The sequence below is a fragment of the Enhydra lutris genome, unplaced genomic scaffold, assembly GCF_002288905.1.
Source record: "Enhydra lutris kenyoni isolate GAN:26980312 unplaced genomic scaffold, ASM228890v2 scaffoldscaffold17, whole genome shotgun sequence".
Taxonomy (NCBI): Eukaryota; Metazoa; Chordata; class Mammalia; order Carnivora; family Mustelidae; genus Enhydra; species Enhydra lutris.
The window spans coordinates 4,307,689-4,327,400 of NW_019154101.1; the positions used below are offsets into that span (position 1 = coordinate 4,307,689).

The window sequence follows — 19,712 nt, forward strand, 5'->3', positions numbered from 1 at the left end:
TAAAGCCTCTGCCTTCAGCTCAGGTCATGATCCCAGGGTCCTGGGAATAAGCCCCGTTTCGGGCTCTCTGCTCAGCGGGGAGCCTGCTTCCCCCTCTCTCTCTGCCTGCCTCTCTGCCTACTTGTGATTTCTCTCTCTGTCAAAAAAATAAAATCTTTAAAAAAAAAAAAAGGACCCCAATTTTTACTCTGACCCACACTGCACCCAAACAAAAGAACACATTTCTAAGCAGATGATCAGAGCCATGTGCACACCATCACTCCTGGAAGCTGTCCCCACACTGTTCCCATATTTGATGGTTAAGACCAATACATTTCCTCAGAAGACAAATCACTGGGACTTTTGGCTTCGCACTTGATATGATGTCCCTCCATGCACATTAAGAAGTGTTCTCACAGATGTATTTCTTACAAAATCCGGGTTTGGGAGCCTCAGTGTTGGCTCCTCAAGTTAGTAGGGGCCCCCACATCCCTAGAGTAGGCTCAAGCCATAATCCTTCCTAGAGTTCCCCAGCATTGGAAGGACACCAAATGGGCTCCCACGTCCTTTCCCAGAGCTCACTGGGAACGTGGCCAGTAGACCCCCTAAGAGGTACACCATTCCACATCAAGCCCATTGCTTAGTTTCAGGTCAAGGCATCACTCTGTCCTGATTTTCCAGTCTCTCAGTCACTGGCATAATCCAGAGGAATTCCAGCTCTAACATACTTTAGCAAGTCAAATCCTATAAATAAGGCTTTTATCTGCCCAACTTTTGAGGGCCAAATGCCTACGAGCAAAAGAAAACAGTCTAATCCAACTGGATACTCATACTGGAAATGCAGACAACGATTAGAATTATACAGAATATTCATAAATTGTGTGTGGGATTGTAGAAGTTTAACATCCTAATATCTTAATATTTTGACAACTGAGAGTGCAGAGACTGGAGAAACAGTCTTGGAATGGTCTTCATTTAGCTTATTTGGACTTAGGGGCCACTAGCACTAAACAGAATATTCCCTCCAGGCCACAAGAGCTGGTTTTCATTTTTCCCAAGATCCGAAATTAGAATACCTTGCATACAACGTCAAGTTGTTACTCTAATGCATTCACTTAGAAATGTCACATACAGGTGGTTTCTATTAAGACTGCAAGCTGCAGTTATTTAAAGAAATGAACACACACACACACGCACACGCACACGCACACGCACACCTGCACACTCATGCTATTTACCAAGGAACCTAAAGTGAGGTGAAGGGGATTTTCAAGCCTTAAAAGGTCCAACGTTTTTGAGCCTAGAAGGAGGACTGGAACAGCTAGGACATCCATATATTTTTCCCACTTGGCCATTTGGTCTATGCCTTAGTCTCCCCAAAAGATGCATGCACGTGAATTTATGTCCTGCCCAAAGTTAGCAGCGGAACTCCTCAGCTGCCGGTGGTTGGCAATGCTGAGGAGTAAGAAAGACCTGGCCACTCAGATGTGCCCACAGAGCACCCCAAATCCAGTGAATGCCCTTGATTTCCAGGAGATGGAATGTGGCACTACAACTCCAGATCAATTATTCAATAGCGTTCTTTTTTTAATCCTATCTCCTTCTGTTTAGAGCCATATGTAGGAATTACATAGACCTCGTTGAAATCTACAGGCTAATATACACCTTCTGAAACTGTCCTTCCGTTGGTTTCCTTAATACCTTTACTGTGTAGGACTTCTTCCCTCCAAAACTGACAGTGCAGAGTGTTTCCTATTCCACTTAGATAATCCCATCTGGAAATTCCTGCAGAATCACTTTTTCCATTTCTACTATGTTCTCCATTATCCATCCACACGGGTGGTCGCGACTGACATTTTTATATTTTAACTCATAGAAGCATAAAAAATTGTTTTTTTCAGGAGTGCATGTATTTGAGAAAATCTGTTGGCAACCTCTTTTTTCTTTCCTTTTCTAAATTGTTTGGTTTTATTTTCTTTTCTGGATTTTGTTGGGGACGGGAGTGAGTTTTGTGTCCCAGGGGCAAGAGAATCAGCCCAGAGGCATGTTGATGCTAACCCAAGAAGTGGTCAAACACAGTTGCTGGTGGTATGACTACCATGTTCTCTGCTAGTTGGTCCAAAGGCCAGTATGAAAACAGCATGGATGTACTGGGACTGGGTCCTAAACCTGCTTCCTTTACTTCGGCTATGTCTAGAGACAATGCTTTGCCAATGAACTAAATCATATCTCGTGTTTTGGGTATTTTGAGTGTCAGTCTGGGCCCCAATTCTTTCTTTCCACCTTAAGGTTTGGGCAGACCAGACCTGCAACCCTCATTAGCCAACCAGCAGAGGTCTCCTTAGTAGAACAGATTGGCTACCAAGATGCTGAGTCATTGGGGGCACCTGGGTGGCTCAGTGGGTTAAGCCTCTGCCTTCAACTCAGGTCATGATCTCAGGGTCCTGGGATCGAACCCCATATCAGGCTCTCTGCTCAGCGGGGAGCCTGCTTCCCCCTCTCTCTGCCTGCCTCTCTGCCTACTTGTGATCTCTCTCTCTCCTTCTGTCAAATAAATAAATAAAATCTTAAAAAAAAAAAAAAGAAGATGCTGAGTCATTGGCTTGACAGCAGAGAGTGACAGCCTGGCCTGACTGTATACAGTTGGCTTTTGTTCCCATCTTTTTCTCCAGATATTTGCTTCTTGCCTCATTGAGGAAAGGCCCTAAGACTCAGGACTGGTCCTCATGGAGCTCTTGTCCTGCGTGGCCATGTGGACAAACGCTACAAAAGTGGAGAACGGCGATGCAGGACAATGGTATGAATGACCTGTGGAGATCCAGCCTTCACATTATTCTGACATGTACCAAGCAAATAGTAGAGAAAATCTCAAAATAGTATTAATGAGAACAATTTTACCAAATTAATGAAAGCCTCATGCCTGCATTTTACCAATGATTTGAGAGTATCCTTCAAAAACTAAATTTAACTGAATAAAACTGAAGGTGGGCTGTCTACCAGTAGAATTGCATCAGTGTTAAGTTCTCTGAATTCGATACTTGTATGGCAACCATTGGAGAAGATCCTTGACCTCAGGAGATACATGTTAAATTATATAGTAAAGGCCACTCATTCTCAAATAATTCCACAAAACAATAAGAATAACAAAAGAAAGAGAGAGAAGGCACCAAGTTTGACAAATGTTAACAGTTGTAGATTCTGGATGAAGGATATGTGGGGATTTGTTCATTGAATGAGTCTCACAACTTCTCTGTAAGTTTGAAAGTTTTCAAAATATAAAGTTAAAAAGAGCACAGCACGGTGATTACTCATCAAAGTCAAACGTTTGACCTAGAGCAGTCACACTGACAGAAGCGATCGATCGGAGAGGCTCTCCTGACTACAGTCAGTACGGGTTCTACAGACCTGTTTCTGTTCAGGACTGTCTTGCGGAATCCAGAGAACCTGTGGATAGAGGCACGGAGTTAAAGGCTGTGCTCTGTTATAAGATTACCAGTGCTCAACCAACACACTCAACCAGTGATGCGTGGCCGTGACATCAGCCCAAGGGACCACGTTGGGGCAAGGACACCATCCACTCTGGGAGAGGCTTCGCCTTCTCTCCTCTCCACTGTGAAGCCTCTCAAAGGCCTTCTCTTCCAGGCTTGCCTCCAGTTTTTATACTGTTCTTTGAAGGTTCTTTAACCCACCAGGAGGATATAAACTGTGCACCAAGGGGGACGCTGGTTGCCAGTTATCAAGCTCCTCCACCTCCCTTATCTCGTGCTTCAAACTGTTGGCCTTCTCCTTCACCCAGAAAGGCAAGCTGTGGAAAGAAAACAACACTTGGGTTTGAGTATGTGTGCAGCAAAATGGACAAATACCTTCAGGGGATCAGACAAGGCATCCTCCAAAGCAAGAAGGCCCCCAATTTAGGAGACCGGCGATGACACAAACCATGTTAGTTGTTCAGCATTTCCTTCTTCCCCAGACCCAACTCTCTTTTCTGCCCTTCTCTGCCCAGAGACCTGACCCCTGCCACTTGTACCACCTTGACCCCACCATATGCCCCTAGCTTTCAGCCAGGCTTGGCTAACGCACCAGCAGGAGACCAGAAAGCAAGCAGAGGTTGGGGTATTTCTCACCTAGCTCCTCTACTCCTGCTATCTCCTGAGGTACCCCACTTCTGGCTGAGACTAGACTCTCCACTGCCACAACCCCTTCCTGACAGCCATTCTTCATCTTCTGCCAAGCTGGGCAATGAAACCATTGGGAGTGGTGACAGTGGTGACTGCCCAATTGAGAGAGCCTCAGGAGACTTTGCCCTTCCATGCAATTTCCCTCCAGCTGTTTATCCATGCGGAAACAGTCCTTTCATTCAGCTCTCTTGAGAAGCCCACCTGAGTGTGCCTTCTGTTGTTTTGCTGTGGCCTCAGTTAAGTCAGACACCGGCATCCTCCCAAGTCTGCAGAGATTTGAAAGGACATATGCTGGCCTACACTGTGTGTGTTCCAAGAGGTACCAGGAATTGGGACTCCTGGGATGAGTCAGACATTCTTAATCTTTTCATCTTTTGGCAGCTACGGTTTTCATACATTTAGGGAGAAATGCACCATGACTGGGGGAAAAAATGCCCTGATAAATCTGCTAGCGATGGGGAAGTCCTTGCAGGAAGGAAACGGGATGAATACATAGGTAATAGGTGGGGGTCAAGGATATCACATAAAGCTGACAAACCAATACTAGAAGCCCAAACAAGACGAGCAGGCTCTTGTTTGGGCAATATAGAAAGATACTAGCAGAAAGCATCAACAGAATAAAACCACAAGCATTCCCTAACAACGAAAGAAATCATTTTTTTAAACTTTTGTTGAAGCAATCAAAGAAAATAGACTCATGATAAAAATAATATAATACACATAATAATTGTAACAAAATATTATGATAGAATTGGGATCAAGTCAGTCAAATTGGGGCATCCGGGTGGCTTGGTCCTTGACCGTCTGCCTTCAACTCAGGTCATGATCTCAGGGTCCTGGGATCAAGCCCCACATCGGGCTGTCTGCTCAGCGGGGAGCCTGCTTCCCGCTCTCTCTCTGCCTGCCTCACTTCCTATTTGTGATTTCTGTCAACTAAATAAATAAAATCTTAAAAAAAAAAAAAAAAAAAGCTCACAAGTTTGGAATAAAAGGCTTTTATTTCCGCTGAGCTCCAGGGTTTGGTCTCTTCTCTCAGCTGGACGCTGGTAGATCAGACTGTGGGTCACTTGCCCACTCTAGCCATACTTACATGACACTGTTTTGTATTAGAAATTTGGGGGGCGCCTGGATGGCGCCAGTTAATGCAGTTAATGGCATCAGTTAAATGTCTGCCTTCAGCTCAGGTCATGATCTTGGGGTCCTTGGGTCGAGCCCTGCATCAGGCTCCCTGCTCCGCTTCTCCCTCTCCCTCTGTCCCTATCCCCAACTCATGTTCTTTCTATCTCTCTCTCAAATAAATAAAAATTTTAAAGTTAAATTACTTTAAGATTTATTTATTTATGTATGTATTTAAGAGAGAGAGAGAGCACAGACACACACAAGCAGGAGGGGGCAAAGGGAAGGGCAGAGGAAGACAAGCAGACTCCCACTGAGCAGGGAGCCCAACACAGGCTCAATCCCAGGACCCTGAGGTCATCACCCAAGCCAAAATCAAGAGTCGGTTGCCTAACAGACTGAGCCCCTGGGGTGCCCCTGGAAAGTGAAATTTTTTATGCTGACACATATCATTTTCTAGGTCTAAACCCTACTTGGGCAAATAAATGAGGTTCACAATGATGGTGACCTTAAAATATGAGATCAGAAGAATGATATTTCCCTCAAACATGAGAATATTCAGATGGCTTTTCCTCTGCCTCTTCAAATTCTAACCATCCTCCTTGGCTGCACTCATTTAAGCATGGGTCTTTCTTTTCCAACAACTCTTGGGTTTTGAAAATCTTTTTGCTCCATATAAACCCCCCCCACAGTGTTTACCTAGCACAACATGGGGCCTCTGGCGGACTGTCCATCTTACCTGCTGAAGATATGGACAACCCAGCTGCCAGACTCCACAGCACTTGCCCTCCAAGTGCCTCACCAAAACTCTCCATAAAATTGCCCCACCTGCTGGAAGGCCAAAGGTCCCTCCATGTTGGGGGCCTATGAGCTTTTTCGTAGGAGAAAATTATAAATAACTAATAACTTCATAAAGATTGGATAATATAAAAACACGGTGCGAGAACTCACGTAGGAATTTGTGGAAGAGGCTCTAGTGGAATAAATGTATCATATTTCTTTTCATAAGGCACTCTGAAAAACAGAACAGACAACCATCAAATTGGCATGGCTTCTATAGCAGAGAGATTGGTACATCATTGTGTTCAATAGAATGTTTAATTTTCTGGTTTTAATGGCCTCCTATGGGCCTCACAGCTATAAGGTCATAATTCTCATTATAATTTGTACTAAACATCATGAAAGCAAACGTGATCCATTTTTTTAAATATTAATGCAATATACCTACTATTTTTCTTTTAACATAACGAACCTCCCTTTCTCCTCAGTCGCTTTGGTCTAAGTTTAGTTCCAAGTGTACATCAATTCAAACAGTAGTCACTGATGAACAATCTGATTCGATATGAAACTGAAAAGTCTTCAGACTTACAGTAACAATGATAGGGACAAAATTAACAACTACATTTTTGTAGTCAAGATCCTGTGTATAATTTCAGTTACGAACACACATATACGCAGACACTAAGGAACTAGAGATGAACTTTTCTAGGAATTGTCGGCAACCATGCTTTGTTGGAATCTACTCCTTATGAAATATAACATATATAGTACAGAGAGATACAATTACTTTAAAATTAGCACAAGAGGGGCGCCTGGGTGGCTCAGTGGGTTAAAGCCTCTGCCTTCGGCTCAGGTCATGATCACAGGGTCCTGGGATCGAGCCCCACATCAGGCTCTCTGCTCAGCAGGGAGCCTGCTTCCTCCTCTCTCTCTGCCTGCCTCTCTGCCTACTTGTTATCTCCATCAAATAAATGAATAAAATCTTTTAAAAAATAAATTAAAATAAAATAAAAAATAAAATTAACAAAAGAACCGTAGTATTCATATACACTTACATGGAGAAATTCACTGGTGGGAGAGTTGATCCTGCTTTGTGGAAGTCTTTACTCTGTTCTGGGTACATATATGGATTATCTCCTGGAGTTAACTTTGGTATTCCATTCCTAGAATCAATATCTGTGAATGATATTTAAAAACACGGATGTGCCTGGGTGGCTCAGTCATTAAGTGTCTGCCTTCAGCTCAGGTTACAATCCCGGGGTCCTGGGATTGAGCCCTGCATCAGGCTTCCTGCTTGGTGGGGAGCCTGCTTCTCCCTCTCCCTCTACCTGCTGCTCCCCATACTTGTGCTCTCTTCAAATAAATGAATAAAATTTTTAAAAAATTTTAAAACATGATCATAAAAAGGACTAAAGGTAATCCAAAGATAGGCTCTATCAATATGACAATGGAAACAAGATAATTTCATGTTTTCTTATGAGGTACATATTATTATTATGTTTGTGATTGTCTTGCCTTGAGAAGATGAAAAGTGTGCTTGAGAAACACTGTGTTTGGGAGATTTTCCAGAAAGTGCCATGATAACCCCACCCTGGGAAAGAAGAATCGCTTAGGTTCAGACGGGATATTTTGGTTTAAAGTGAATGGTGAGGGGCACCTGGGTGGCTCAGTGGGTTAAAGCCTCTGCCTTCGGCTCAGGTCATGATCCCAGGGTCCTGGGATCGAGCCCCGCATCGGGCTTTCTGCTCAGCGGGGAGCCTGCTTCCTTCTCTCTCTCTGCCTGCCTCTCTGCCTCCTTGTGATTTCTCTCTCTCTCTCTCTCTGTCAAATAAAATAAATAAAATCTTTAAAAAAAAAAGTGAATGGTGAATCAAAGGTATCTGCAAAGGGTAAGCAAGAAGTCTGCTTAAAATCTGAGCATTGGTGCTCTTTGAATCCCTGTATCCTATAAAGCTTAAGAAGCAAATGTAATTGGAATCAGTCTCTCTGACTAGATCTCAGAAGGAAATGAGCTAATGAGGAAGAGCTACAGAAGAGAAAAATTACATTTTCAGGTCAATTTCCCTACAATTTATAACCACAGACAACATTTTGTTCTTCGTTCTATGACAACAAATTAGGCCTTGAAGGAACTCCACCAATGGCCTGATCATAGCTAATGGGTTAGAGCCAACCATTAATGAAACATATTTCAATTGTTTTTTTTTTCTATAATAAAGGTGTTGAATTTCAGTTCGTAATGGAAGCTGACTGGCAGTCATGATGCTGTCTCTCCATCTTATCCAAGAAATAACAAGAGAGAAGAGAATGTCATGAAAAGAAGAAATGTCCGGTGCCAAGCTTAACAGTATCAAGCACTGTAAGAGATTGAGGAAGAGAAAAAAATGGGAAAAGATCATTGTATTCTGGATTTAAAGAAGTCACTGCACATCACCTAAGAAGTAATCACACCTAAAACGAATCAAGCCTACAGGTCCTACTATAAGTTTACAAGAAATACACAGGACAGAGAAACCTGTTAAATGGTACCAAGAAGTATAATCAGCAAAATCCTGACTGGCAAACTCTACAGGATACATGATCTAGTTTCTTTCTTTTTTTTTTTTTTTTAAGATTTTATTTATTTATTTAACCCACTGAGCCACCCAGGCGCCCCTCGATTTTATTTATTTATTTGAGAGAGAGACAGAGTGAGTGAGAGAGCACACACAGGGGGAGCAGCAGAGAGTGAGGGGGAAGCAGACTCTCCACTGAACCATGATCCCGATGCAGGGCTCGATCCCAAGACCCTGAGATAATGACCTGAGCCAAAGGCAGACACCCAACCAAATGAGCCACCCAGGCGCCCATGACATAGTTTCTACACCAAATAAACTGCAAGGAAAGGGGGAGGACCTCTATTAAAAAAAGACTTGATGGATGCCTGGGTGGCTCAATCCATTGGGCGTCTGCCTTCGGCTCAGATCATGATTCTGGGGTCCTGGGATCCAGCCCCACATTGGGCTCCTTGCTCGGCAGAGAGACTGTTTCTCCCTCTCCCTCTGCCTGCAGCTACCTCTGCTTGTGCTCTCTCACTCTCCCTCTCTCTATGTGTCAAATAAATAAAATATTTTTGAAAAAGAAATTTAAGGGGCACCTGGGTGGCTCAGTGGGTTAAGCCTCTGCCTTCGGCTCAGGTCATGATCCCAGGGTCCTGGGATCGAGCCCCGCATTGGGCTCTCTGCTCAGCAGGGAGCCTGCTTCCTCCTCTCTCTCTGCCTGCCTCTCTGCCTACTTGTGATCTCTGTCTGTCAAATAAGTAAATAAAATCTTTAAAAAAAAAAAAGAAAAAGAAAAAGAAATTTAAAATGTAAAGACAATACTCCATTTCTTTTTTTTTAAGATCTTATTTATTTATTTGACAGAGAGAGATCACAAGTAGGCAGAGAAGCAGGCAGAGAGAGAGGGGGAAGCAGGCTCCCTGCTGAGCAGAGAGCCAGATTCGGGGCTCGATCCAGGACCTTGAGATCATGACCTGAGCTGAAGGCAGAGGCTTTAACTCACTGAGCCACCCAGGCACCCAACAATACTTCATTTCTTGAATGGAATAAGAAGCATGAAAGTGATTGTGATACTTTATTCTATACATTCAATAAATATTTCATAAGTGTGTCTTTGCATTTATTCAGTACATATAAAGACCATAAAAGGAAGGAAGGAGGGAACAAAGGAATGAAGGAAGGATGGAAGGGAAATAATAATGCACATAATTCAGGATAATGTTTACTTTGAGTTAGGAGGGAAGTGATGGGTTAGGATTAGGATTTGAGTCGATCGTGATAATCCCATTTATTTCTAATGAATACTTAACACTGGCCCAGTTCTAGGCAGTGAGATGGGGTGGATGGAAGTCTCCTAAAGACCATTTGAGAAAATTTTCCCTTTGTTCTAAAAGAGAAAGGCAACAAGAGAGATTCCTCTTTTTCATGTTTTGAAATAGAGATACAATGCTTGGAACAGCAACAGTTCTCTTGTGACCATAAGATGACAAGTATGAAGACAAAAATCCAACACAGTCTGAAAATAGCAGCACAGAAAGACAAAATGAACCTGTGTCTTTGATGACATCATTGGGCAACCAGTCCATATAGGCCACCTAGATTTCAAAGCTTCTTGTTAAATATATAATAAATAACTTCAAAAAAAGCATATAATATCTGGGGCACCTGGATGGCTCAGATGGTTAAGCATCTGCCTTCAGCTCAGGTCATGATCTCTGGGTCCTGGGATCGAGCCCCATATCGGGCTCCCTGCTCAGTAGGGAGTCCGCTTCTCCCTCTCCCCTGCCTCTCCCCCTGCTTGTATGCGCACTCTCTCTCTTTCTCTCTCTCTCTCAAATGAATAAATAAAATCTGTTCAAGAAAACATATAATATCTTATGATTTAAGCCTCTGACAGTTTGGTTTTTGTCCTACTGTGGCCAAGAGTATCCTTAAGTACTATACAGCTAAATTTAGTCCCTTCCTGATTTTTCTCCATTATCTCATATTTAAATAAATCTTCCCCATTCTACCCAATGGCTGCATCTCAGTTGGGAGTGAGAAGTCAGGGTGTGCACAACAGGCTTACATGATATCAGGGCTCTGGGGTAAGGCTTTGCGTCCTGGGTCATGGACTGCAAATCACATCAGTATCTGATACTCACCTTATCTCTGCTACTCTCTGGAAGCTGCCATTTATTTCTGTTGTCTGCTAAAACATGTCATCTAATCTGATCTCAGGAAGCCAGTCCCCTCCACAATGCATCAGGTGACGCATCAATTTATTCTCCTACGATCCCTGGCTTGATGGTCCCCGCCCCTCATACTGTGGTCTCCCAGCATTTCAGTTGCAAGACTGGAGCAGTTCTCCTGGCTGGCTCTCTGTTTCTTACTTTCTCTGTGTCCCAATCTTCACAGTCTTCACAGGGCACAAAAATGCAGCTATTCCTCTGCATCTCCTGGGTAGGTGAGACCTTGAGGCTGGCTTTCTGCCTAGATATTGCCCACAGCAGTCACACTACCCTGCTGCTCAGCCAAAGCAGATAACCACTTGACTCTGAAGCTTGAGATCTCGCCCAGCCACCCTCAGAGGCAGAAACCCAGCTAGGCTTTGGTGCTGGGCATCAAGCAGAATGCGAGACTCCCCAAAGCTCTTCTACCTCCTCTAGCATGGCTTCTTGTGTATCCTCTTGCCAGACAAAAGCCTTGATCTTTAAAACTATTTGTCTCTGCTCTGAGTTTAAAGCCTATGTTGAGGGGCACCTGGGTGGCTCAGTGGGTTGAGCCTCTGCCTTTGGCTCAGGTCATGATCTTGGGGTCCTGGGATCGAGCCCCGCATCGGGCTCTCCGCTCGGAAGGAAGCCTGCTTCCTCCCCCCTGCCCGCCTGCCTCTCTGCCTACTTGTGATCTCTCTCTCTGTGTCAAATAAATAAATAAAATCTTAAAAAAAAAAGGCCTATGTTGAAACTCAAAAATGAGAACTTTCTATTTCTTTCCCTCTGTATCCCTGTGACAGCAATCCATGAAGCATGGCATGGAAATACAGGTATTTCCAGAGAAGAATGTGCTATAATGGTCCTTGGGTACCCAGCAACCCTAGGATCTTTCCATAAATCTATTATGGGTAGGTTGGGACAGAGAACTCCCCATGTTCCAATCTCTCTCTCTCTCTCTCTCTCTCTATATATATATATATATACACTCATCTCAATTACCTTTAATTAAATAAGCTATGAAATAACAGCATGCACTTCAGGCTAAGGTTTAAGGGAATATTTTCCCTTTGAAGAATATAATGTACAATTTAAATACATATGATGGGCAGCAGCTAACTGAAACCTAAATTATTTTCTGGAGGTTTGAATGAAGGTTTCTATTAATAAGTATCTGAGAGAACTTATCTGAGGACTTAAATGTCACATTAGCATTTTATGAAATTCAGAGAAAAACAAAAATGTGGATCAGCATATGTTGTGAGTTCTTTGCCAGAAAGTGCAGTCTGCCAGCCGTCTCCTTCACATTCCCATCTTCCTGGCTGCGCTAGAGTGACATGGTGACCCCAGAGGGCGGATGCCAGCCATGGAATGTTGGGCCTACAGAACCACAACTCAGGGAGTATTTTTAGGCATGGCACAGGCAAGGTCCAGGAGGAAAATATTACCGTATTTCTTCCTCCCAAAGCACTTGTCCACCATTCTCTCTGACAGAGACCTCCTGTTGCCGAGGAAGAGCCCATTAAAGAAACACTGCTTTCCAACATGGTAGGTGTGGATATTGCTGCTAAATCTTGGGTAAAATGTCCATTCTGGACGCTGCCCATCTTCTGCAAGACATCAGAAATCCTCCCATCAGCATCGCTCCCAGCCTCACATAACGCAGTTAAAACACAGGAAAGTTGTCCCAGGCACTCTCTGACTGGCTGTCCTTTATCAACGTGTATAATCCCTTCGTTCTACATCAGGGGCAATGTCAACCTCTGACGGATGAGGCCCGAAAGGAAGGGAAGTGCAGAGAAAGGGATCTAAGAGGCCTCTTTTTTCCCTTTTTACCCTCTCGTCCAAAAATGAAGCCAATTTTTTCGTTGGAAGTGATGTATGGAATGGAAAGCTCTGAGACACTTTTACGTGTCTCAGAGCACCTACGATCCAACCTTCACGCTGATAAGTGGGTAGGAAGAAGAGAATGCCTATCAGGCAGGGAAGGGCCTGGCAACCATCCCAAATGGGCCGGAGAGCCCGTGGTGTTGGCAGCAACGGTGGCAGGCGCATGCGCAAGAGTGACACGGGAAGATGTCTCCACGCAACTCGAGCAAAGGAGAAAGGCCCCTGCGGGACCTCGAGCAGGTTGCTGGACCTGTCCGTGTCTTTGTTTCCTCATTCAGTACTTTTCTTTTAAACAATGAGAGATCCCCTAACAGCGCTAGGGTTGCTTGAGAAGCCCTTGGGCTCTGTGATGGCCAAGAAAGCACACAGGCTCTGGAGGCTGGCAAGTTCCAATTCTAACCCCAACACCGTGCTCTCGTATGAGTGACAAAGTCTCTCCAAGCTTCAGTGGACTTCTGTGTAAAATGGGTAGGTCTATATTAGCCACCTAGATTTATATGTGTGACACAGAAAGAGGTCCATGATCTATTTGCCTTGCGTGAAAATAGTTTATATCTTATTTTCCACGAGTGCAAATATGATTGTATATATAACATAACCCATATATGCCTGAGTACATGCATGCACGCACATACATGTTTCAGAATTCCTCACAGATACAGGGCATAATGGAGATACTGTTGGAAAAACACTGGGAAGGGGTTTCTATACTCTAAATACTCCTTTATTATTTTAATGCTTTGCTATAGTACTTTTATGGTTTTTATATAAATCCATTTTAGTTTTAGAAAATATATTTCCATATCATATATTTTATGACATACAATTTTAATATACATTTTATATGTATTTCATATTCAAAAATATATTTCATATATTCAGCACAGTCACTGTGAGAATTAGAGATGAAGCATGTCCAACCCCTGACACTTCCTGAGCGAATAGTGCCCAACAGCACGACAGACTTCTGGAAAGCCCTGGGTGTGGAGGTACAGAGGGGAGAAGCTATGACATACTCACTTGTCTGCAATTTAAGCAGACTGAACTCCTCACGATATTTATCCTTTGGCACTTCAGGCAATGAGGTTTCAGAGAAGTGATCAGAATGTGAGGAGGAGGATTTCAGACCCAAATCTGCAGCCAGGCTGGAAAGGAAGAAGAAGGATTAGATTCTTCCATGCGCTTAAATTGGTAGTCAGAACCTGATGTTACATATCTTACACTAGAATTACTCTCCCTTATGACAACTAGGTCTGGCCCCCATAAATTTCCATGACATATCGTTTATTTACCCACAACTTGAGGGGACTGACACAGTGTGGTGTTTCCTCAAAAAAGTTAGAGAATTACCATATAACCCAGCAATTCCACTCCTAGTCATATACCCCCAAAGAACTGAAAACAGAGACTCTGATACTTGTACAGGAATGTTCTTTGCAGCATTACTCACATTAGCCACACAGTGGAGACCACCCAAATGCTCACTGACCAATGCATGGAGAAGCAAAAGTGGTATTGACATACAATGGAATATTATTCAGCCATAAAAAGGAATGGCGTTCTGATACATGCTGCAACGTGAATGAAACTTTAAACATTGTGTTAAGTGAAATAAGCCAAACACAAAAGGACAAACATTATAGGACTCCATTTACATGAAATACCTTAATAGGTAAATTCAGAGAGACAGAAAGTAGATCAGGTTAGTAGATTAGGGTAGATTAGAGTACCATGGTTGGCAGAGAGGGGAGAATGGGGAATTATTGCTTAATGGGTAGAATGTTTCTATTGGCACTGGTGAAAATATTTTTTTAAGATTTTTTTAATTTATTCATTTGACAGACAGAGATCACAAGCAGGCAGAGAGGGGAAAGGAGGTTCCCCGATGAGCAGAGAGCCGGATGTGGGGCTTGATCTCAGGACCCTGAGATCATGACCTGAGCTGACCTGATCTGACCTGAACTGAAGGCTTAAACCACAGAGCCACCCAGGCGCCCCACGACTGGTGAAAATGTTTTAAAAGTGACAAGGATGGGGGAGCGTGGGTGGTTTAATCAGGTCATGATCTTGGGGTCTTGGGACTGAGCGCTGCAGGGAGCCTGCATCTCCCTCTCCCTCTGCTGCCCTCCCTGCTTGTGCTTGCTCTCTCTCTCTCTCTGTCAAATAAATAAATAAAATCCTTAAAAAAAAATAGCAGTGATGGTTGAAAGGTAATCAATTCCAGTGGGGAAAAATGGATAAAATGGCAAATATTATGTTATATATAATTCACCCCAATTAAAAAAAAAAAGAATGATGTACTGATACATGCTGTAACATAGATGAACCTTGAAAATGAAACACTGAATGAAAGAAGCCAGACACCAAAGGCCACATATTCCATTTATATGAAATGTCCAGAATAGGCAAGTCTACAGAGATAAGAAGGACATCAGCGGTTGTCTAGCGCTGGGGGGTTAGGGGACATGGTGGGAGTGATTGCTCAAGAGGATGGGCTTCTTTTTGGGGGTGATGAAATGTTCTAAAATTGATTGTGGTGATGGTTTAGTGAATACGTTAAAAACCACTGAGTTTGCACACTTTAGAAGGGTGAAGACTTTTTTTTCTCATGCACATAAAAAAACAACATCAAATTGCAGACCTGTACCCCTGAAACAAATAATACATTATATGTTAAGTTTAAAAATTTTAAATAAAAGTTAAAGAAAAATAAATAACATTAAGGGGCACCTGGCTGACTCCGTCTGTGGAACCCATGACTCTTGATCCCAGGGTTGTGAGTTCAAGCCTCACGTTGAGTGTAGAGATTACTTAAAAATAAATCTTTAAAAAATAGGTTAATATTGATTCTCTAAGAGGTGGAACTACCATGAGTTTTATTTTTAATATTGTTTTTATACTTTCAAAATTTCTACGTGTACTTACTTTCCTTATAACAAAAGCCATTAGAAAAAAAAAAAGTTCCAAAAAAGAAAAAAAAAAGGCTCCAAAACTTTTACTGTGAAGAAATCTAAACAGAGGGGCATCTGGGTGGCTCAGTTGGTTAAGTGTCTGCCTTCAGCTCAGGTCTTGATCCCGGAGTTCCGGGATTGAGTCCCAAGTTGGGCTCCCTGCTTAGCTCAGGGAATTTGCTTCTCCCTCTGACCCTCCCCCTTCTCATGCTCTCTCTCTCGCTCACTCAAATAAATAAAATCTTTTAAAAAAAGAAAAAGAGGGGAGCCTAGGTGGCTCAGTGGGTTAAAGCCTCTGCCTTCGGCTCAGGTCATGATCCCAGGGTCCTGGGATCGAGCCCCACATTGGGCTCTCTGCTCAGCAGGAAGCCTGCTTCCTCCTCTCTCTCTCTCTGCCTGCCTCTCTGCCTACTTGTGATCTCTGTCAAATAAATAAATAAAATCTTTTTTAAAAAATAAATAAGAAAAAGAAAAAGAGATCTAAACAGAGAAAAGTACTCACCACAAATAGTTTTACAAATAATTATAAAGCCAGCCCTCCCCTCCACTCTTCCCCCCATCCATTGCATCCAGAAACCATTTGTGTGTCCCTATCACCGAGAATTAATGACTATCCTGACTCTGACTCTTATAGTAATCATGGCTTTGCTTTTCTCTAAGATTTACCACCTAAGTATGTATTCCAAAAAATACAGCTTAGTTCACTTGCTTTTGAACTTCATAATGACAAGCATGTCTACAACACATATGTGCGTCATGAATCTTCCAATCCTTTTCCATGTATTAACTCATTTAAACCTCAAAACAATTCTATGAAATATTATCTCCATTTTACAGATGCAAAAACTAAGGCCCAGGAAAGTAAAGTCATTTTCCCAAGTTCACACAGATGAACTTGGCAGAGCTGGGGTTTGAACCTAGACAGTCTAGCTCCAGAATCCATGCTCTTGCCAAACATGTCATGCCACCTCTCAGAATATTGGCTTCCTGGTCAGAATTTACCCCGATAGTTACGGTCTTTATTGCACCCTTACTTACTCTAAGTGAGCAGACACTTTGCAGAGGCCTGGAGGCTCGCTCACACTAAGACATGTTTCAACAGAAGATGAGTGGCTGACCTTTCTGCCGGAGGATGTTGTGTTGGCAAAGCATCCCTTAGATTCCAGAAAATTGCTGTGTTTAGTACCTGCAACACATCACCATCGGATTTCATTACTGAAATGAAATGCCTAGCCCTCCATCTTGTTCCCTAGATTATATAAATTATTTTTTCAAAACTAACATTTATTGAGCATGTACTGTGTATTGAGGATTATGTTAACATTTTACATGCATTATCCCACTTAATTCCCATAACAGCCACAGAACTAAGTATTGCTTATCCTTCCATTTTACCAAAGAGGGAATTAAGGCACAGATGGTTAAGCAACTTGCCTATGATCACACAGAAAATAAACACTTCAGTACAGATTTGATCACAGCTCTTGTGACACTAAAGTCAAAAATCCTAACCATATGCTAGACTACTGACCCTCCAGAGTTTACCTACTTGGAATTAAGTGGAAGAGATAACATCTGAATCAAGCTATTTATCTGTACATTGCATTGAGCATCTCAAAACAAACTTCCAAAGGATTATTCATGGAAAGACTGATGAATAATCTGAAGAACTACCGTCAGAAACTTCCATGGGGGGCGCCTGGGTGGCTCAGTGGGTTAAAGCCTCTGCCTTCAGCTCAGGTCATGATCTCAGGGTCCTGGGATCGAGCCCCACATTGGGCTCTCTGCTCATCGGGGAGCCTGCTTCCTCCTCCTCCTCTCTCTCTCTCTCTGCCTGCCTCTCCTCCTACTTGCGATCTCTGTCAAATAAATAAATAAATAAAATATTTAAAAAAAAAAAAAAGAAACTTCCATGGGTTCCACACCCCCCCAACTGGAGCACTGTCATTAATTTATATATGCGTCTTCCCCACCAGACTTAGTACTATGTCTTACTCATCTTCGCAGCACCCAGAACAGTGCCTGACTCAAAGCAGATGCTCAACACATATTTGAGCAAATAAATGAAAAAGAATTATAACTCCCCAAATTCCCCAAGTAAGAGAGTCCTGAAAGCCAGGCTTCTCAGATACAGAATCATAACCATTATCTTCACTCTGCTATACAATTACTGATTTGTGAAAGTCAGTCTGTTCTCTTGTCATTTTATAGAGTTATGTGCTTGGCCAGTCACTTAAAAACAAAAAGTTAGAGGAATGGATATTGCATTTCTTTATGCATAATTTTATAGTGCATAGAAGCTCAATAGACATAATGTAACCTCTAGTTCTAAGAAAATTACAAAAAAGAGGAGTGATTCTTGAGTACATTCCCTTCCCCTCCCAGGATCTCTATTCTTGAGTTTTTCAGGGTATGGCATAAGGACTGCCTGCATCAGAATTATCTGAGAACTCTGTTAAAAATACAGATTCTTTTTTTTTAATCTTTTTTTTAAAGATTTTTTATTTATTTATTTGACAGAGAGAGATCACAAGCAGGCAAAGAGGCAAGCAGAGAGAGAGAGGAGGAAGCAGGCTCCCCACTGAGCAGAAAGCCCGATGAGGGGCTCGATCCCAGGACTCTGAGATCATGACCCGAGCCGAAGGCAGCGGCTTAACCCACTAAGCCACCAAGGTGCCCCAAAAATACAGATTCTTTTTTTTTTTTAAAGATTTTATTTATTTATTTGTCAGAGAGAGAGAGGGAGAGAGAGCAAGCACAGGCAGACAGAATGGCAGGCAGAGGCAGAGGGAGAAGCAGGCTCCCCGATGAGCAAGGAGCCCGATGTGGGACTCGATCCCAGGACGCTGGGATCATGACCTGAGCCGAAGGCAGCTGCTTAACCAACTGAGCCACCCAGGCGTCCCATAGCTACTATATTTTTTATAGGCTGTGACCTATTTATTTCTCTAAGGCTCAGGTTCATCACTTATAAAATGACATACTATTTTTTTTTTTAAGATTTTATTTATTTATTTGTCAGAGAGAGAGAAAGAGAGAGAGCAAGCACAGGCAGACAGAATGGCAGGCAGAGGCAGAGGGAGAAGCAGGCTCCCCGATGAGCAAGGAGCCCGATGTGGGACTCGATCCCAGGACGCTGGGATCATGACCTGAGCCAAAGGCAGCTGCTTAACCAACTGAGCCACCCAGGCGTCCCCAAAAATACAGATTCTTAAATCCCATCACAGACCCACTGAATTAGAATCTCTCTAAGTGAGGCCTGGGAACGCACATTCTGAGCAAACCCTCCTTCCCCTGCACCAATTAGGCTCACGTTCTGCAGTGATATTCCTCCTCTTCAAGTCTAGCTCCGCCACTGCTTTCAGTCCCATCCCACTTCCTGATTCCCCAACTGCACAGTTTCTCGAATTTGCTAGGTCACGAGGATCACCTTGGGGCACTCGGTTCAACACTTGGATCCCAGAGCTCTGATCCAGAGCTGCAAGGGAAGACCTGGGTGTCAGTATGGTTAAGAAGCACCTCAGGTGATTCTCAGAGCCGGCCAAGCACCGGAAGAGCTGTTCTGGAATGTGCCACAGCACCTAGAGCAACCCCAAATAAAGAAAGGGTCACTTGATTGCTTGATGTGTGAGTAGTTGGGTGGGGTGAGCCCAGGGGAAGGGCTGAGAGAGACACGGAGCTGTGAAGGGGAGAGCACAGTTTCCCAGTATCCAAAAAGTAGTGTTCACAAACGTAACATAGACCACACTCTCTGACCACAATGCAATACAATTAGAAATCAATAATTAAAAAACAGCCAAAAACATTCATAAGCTTGGAAACTCAAACCACACTTCTAAATAGCTCATGTAAATGAGGACAACACAATGGAATTCATGAGGTGCTTCATGGTCAATGACATAAGTACTATAAATCAAAACTTGTAGTTATCCAAGTAAAGCAGTAAGTAGAAACTAGAGCCTGAAACGCATTTACTGTAATCCTGTATTTCACTGAATATGAGGTTCTAGCATATTAGTATTTTATGTACCCAAAGAACGAAGGTTGCCAATTAAACTATGACAGAATGCTTTACCGCTTAAGAGT

The 19,712-nt window shown here is 43.0% G+C and overlaps 1 protein-coding gene across 1 annotated transcript; it reads right to left on the reverse strand.

The window, feature by feature from the left end:
* Positions 1–3,636: 3,636 nt before the first annotated feature.
* LOC111147869 (spermatogenesis associated serine rich 1) lies at positions 3,637–18,997 on the reverse strand. Its single transcript, XM_022504133.1, has 7 exons — positions 18,940–18,997; positions 16,665–16,812; positions 13,696–13,820; positions 12,234–12,395; positions 7,109–7,229; positions 6,225–6,287; positions 3,637–3,784 (listed from the first exon to the last, which is right to left on the reverse strand). Exons 1-7 carry the CDS (start codon positions 18,995–18,997, stop codon positions 3,637–3,639), a joined length of 825 nt encoding a protein of 274 aa, XP_022359841.1.
* Between the last annotated feature and the right edge of the window lie 715 nt (positions 18,998–19,712).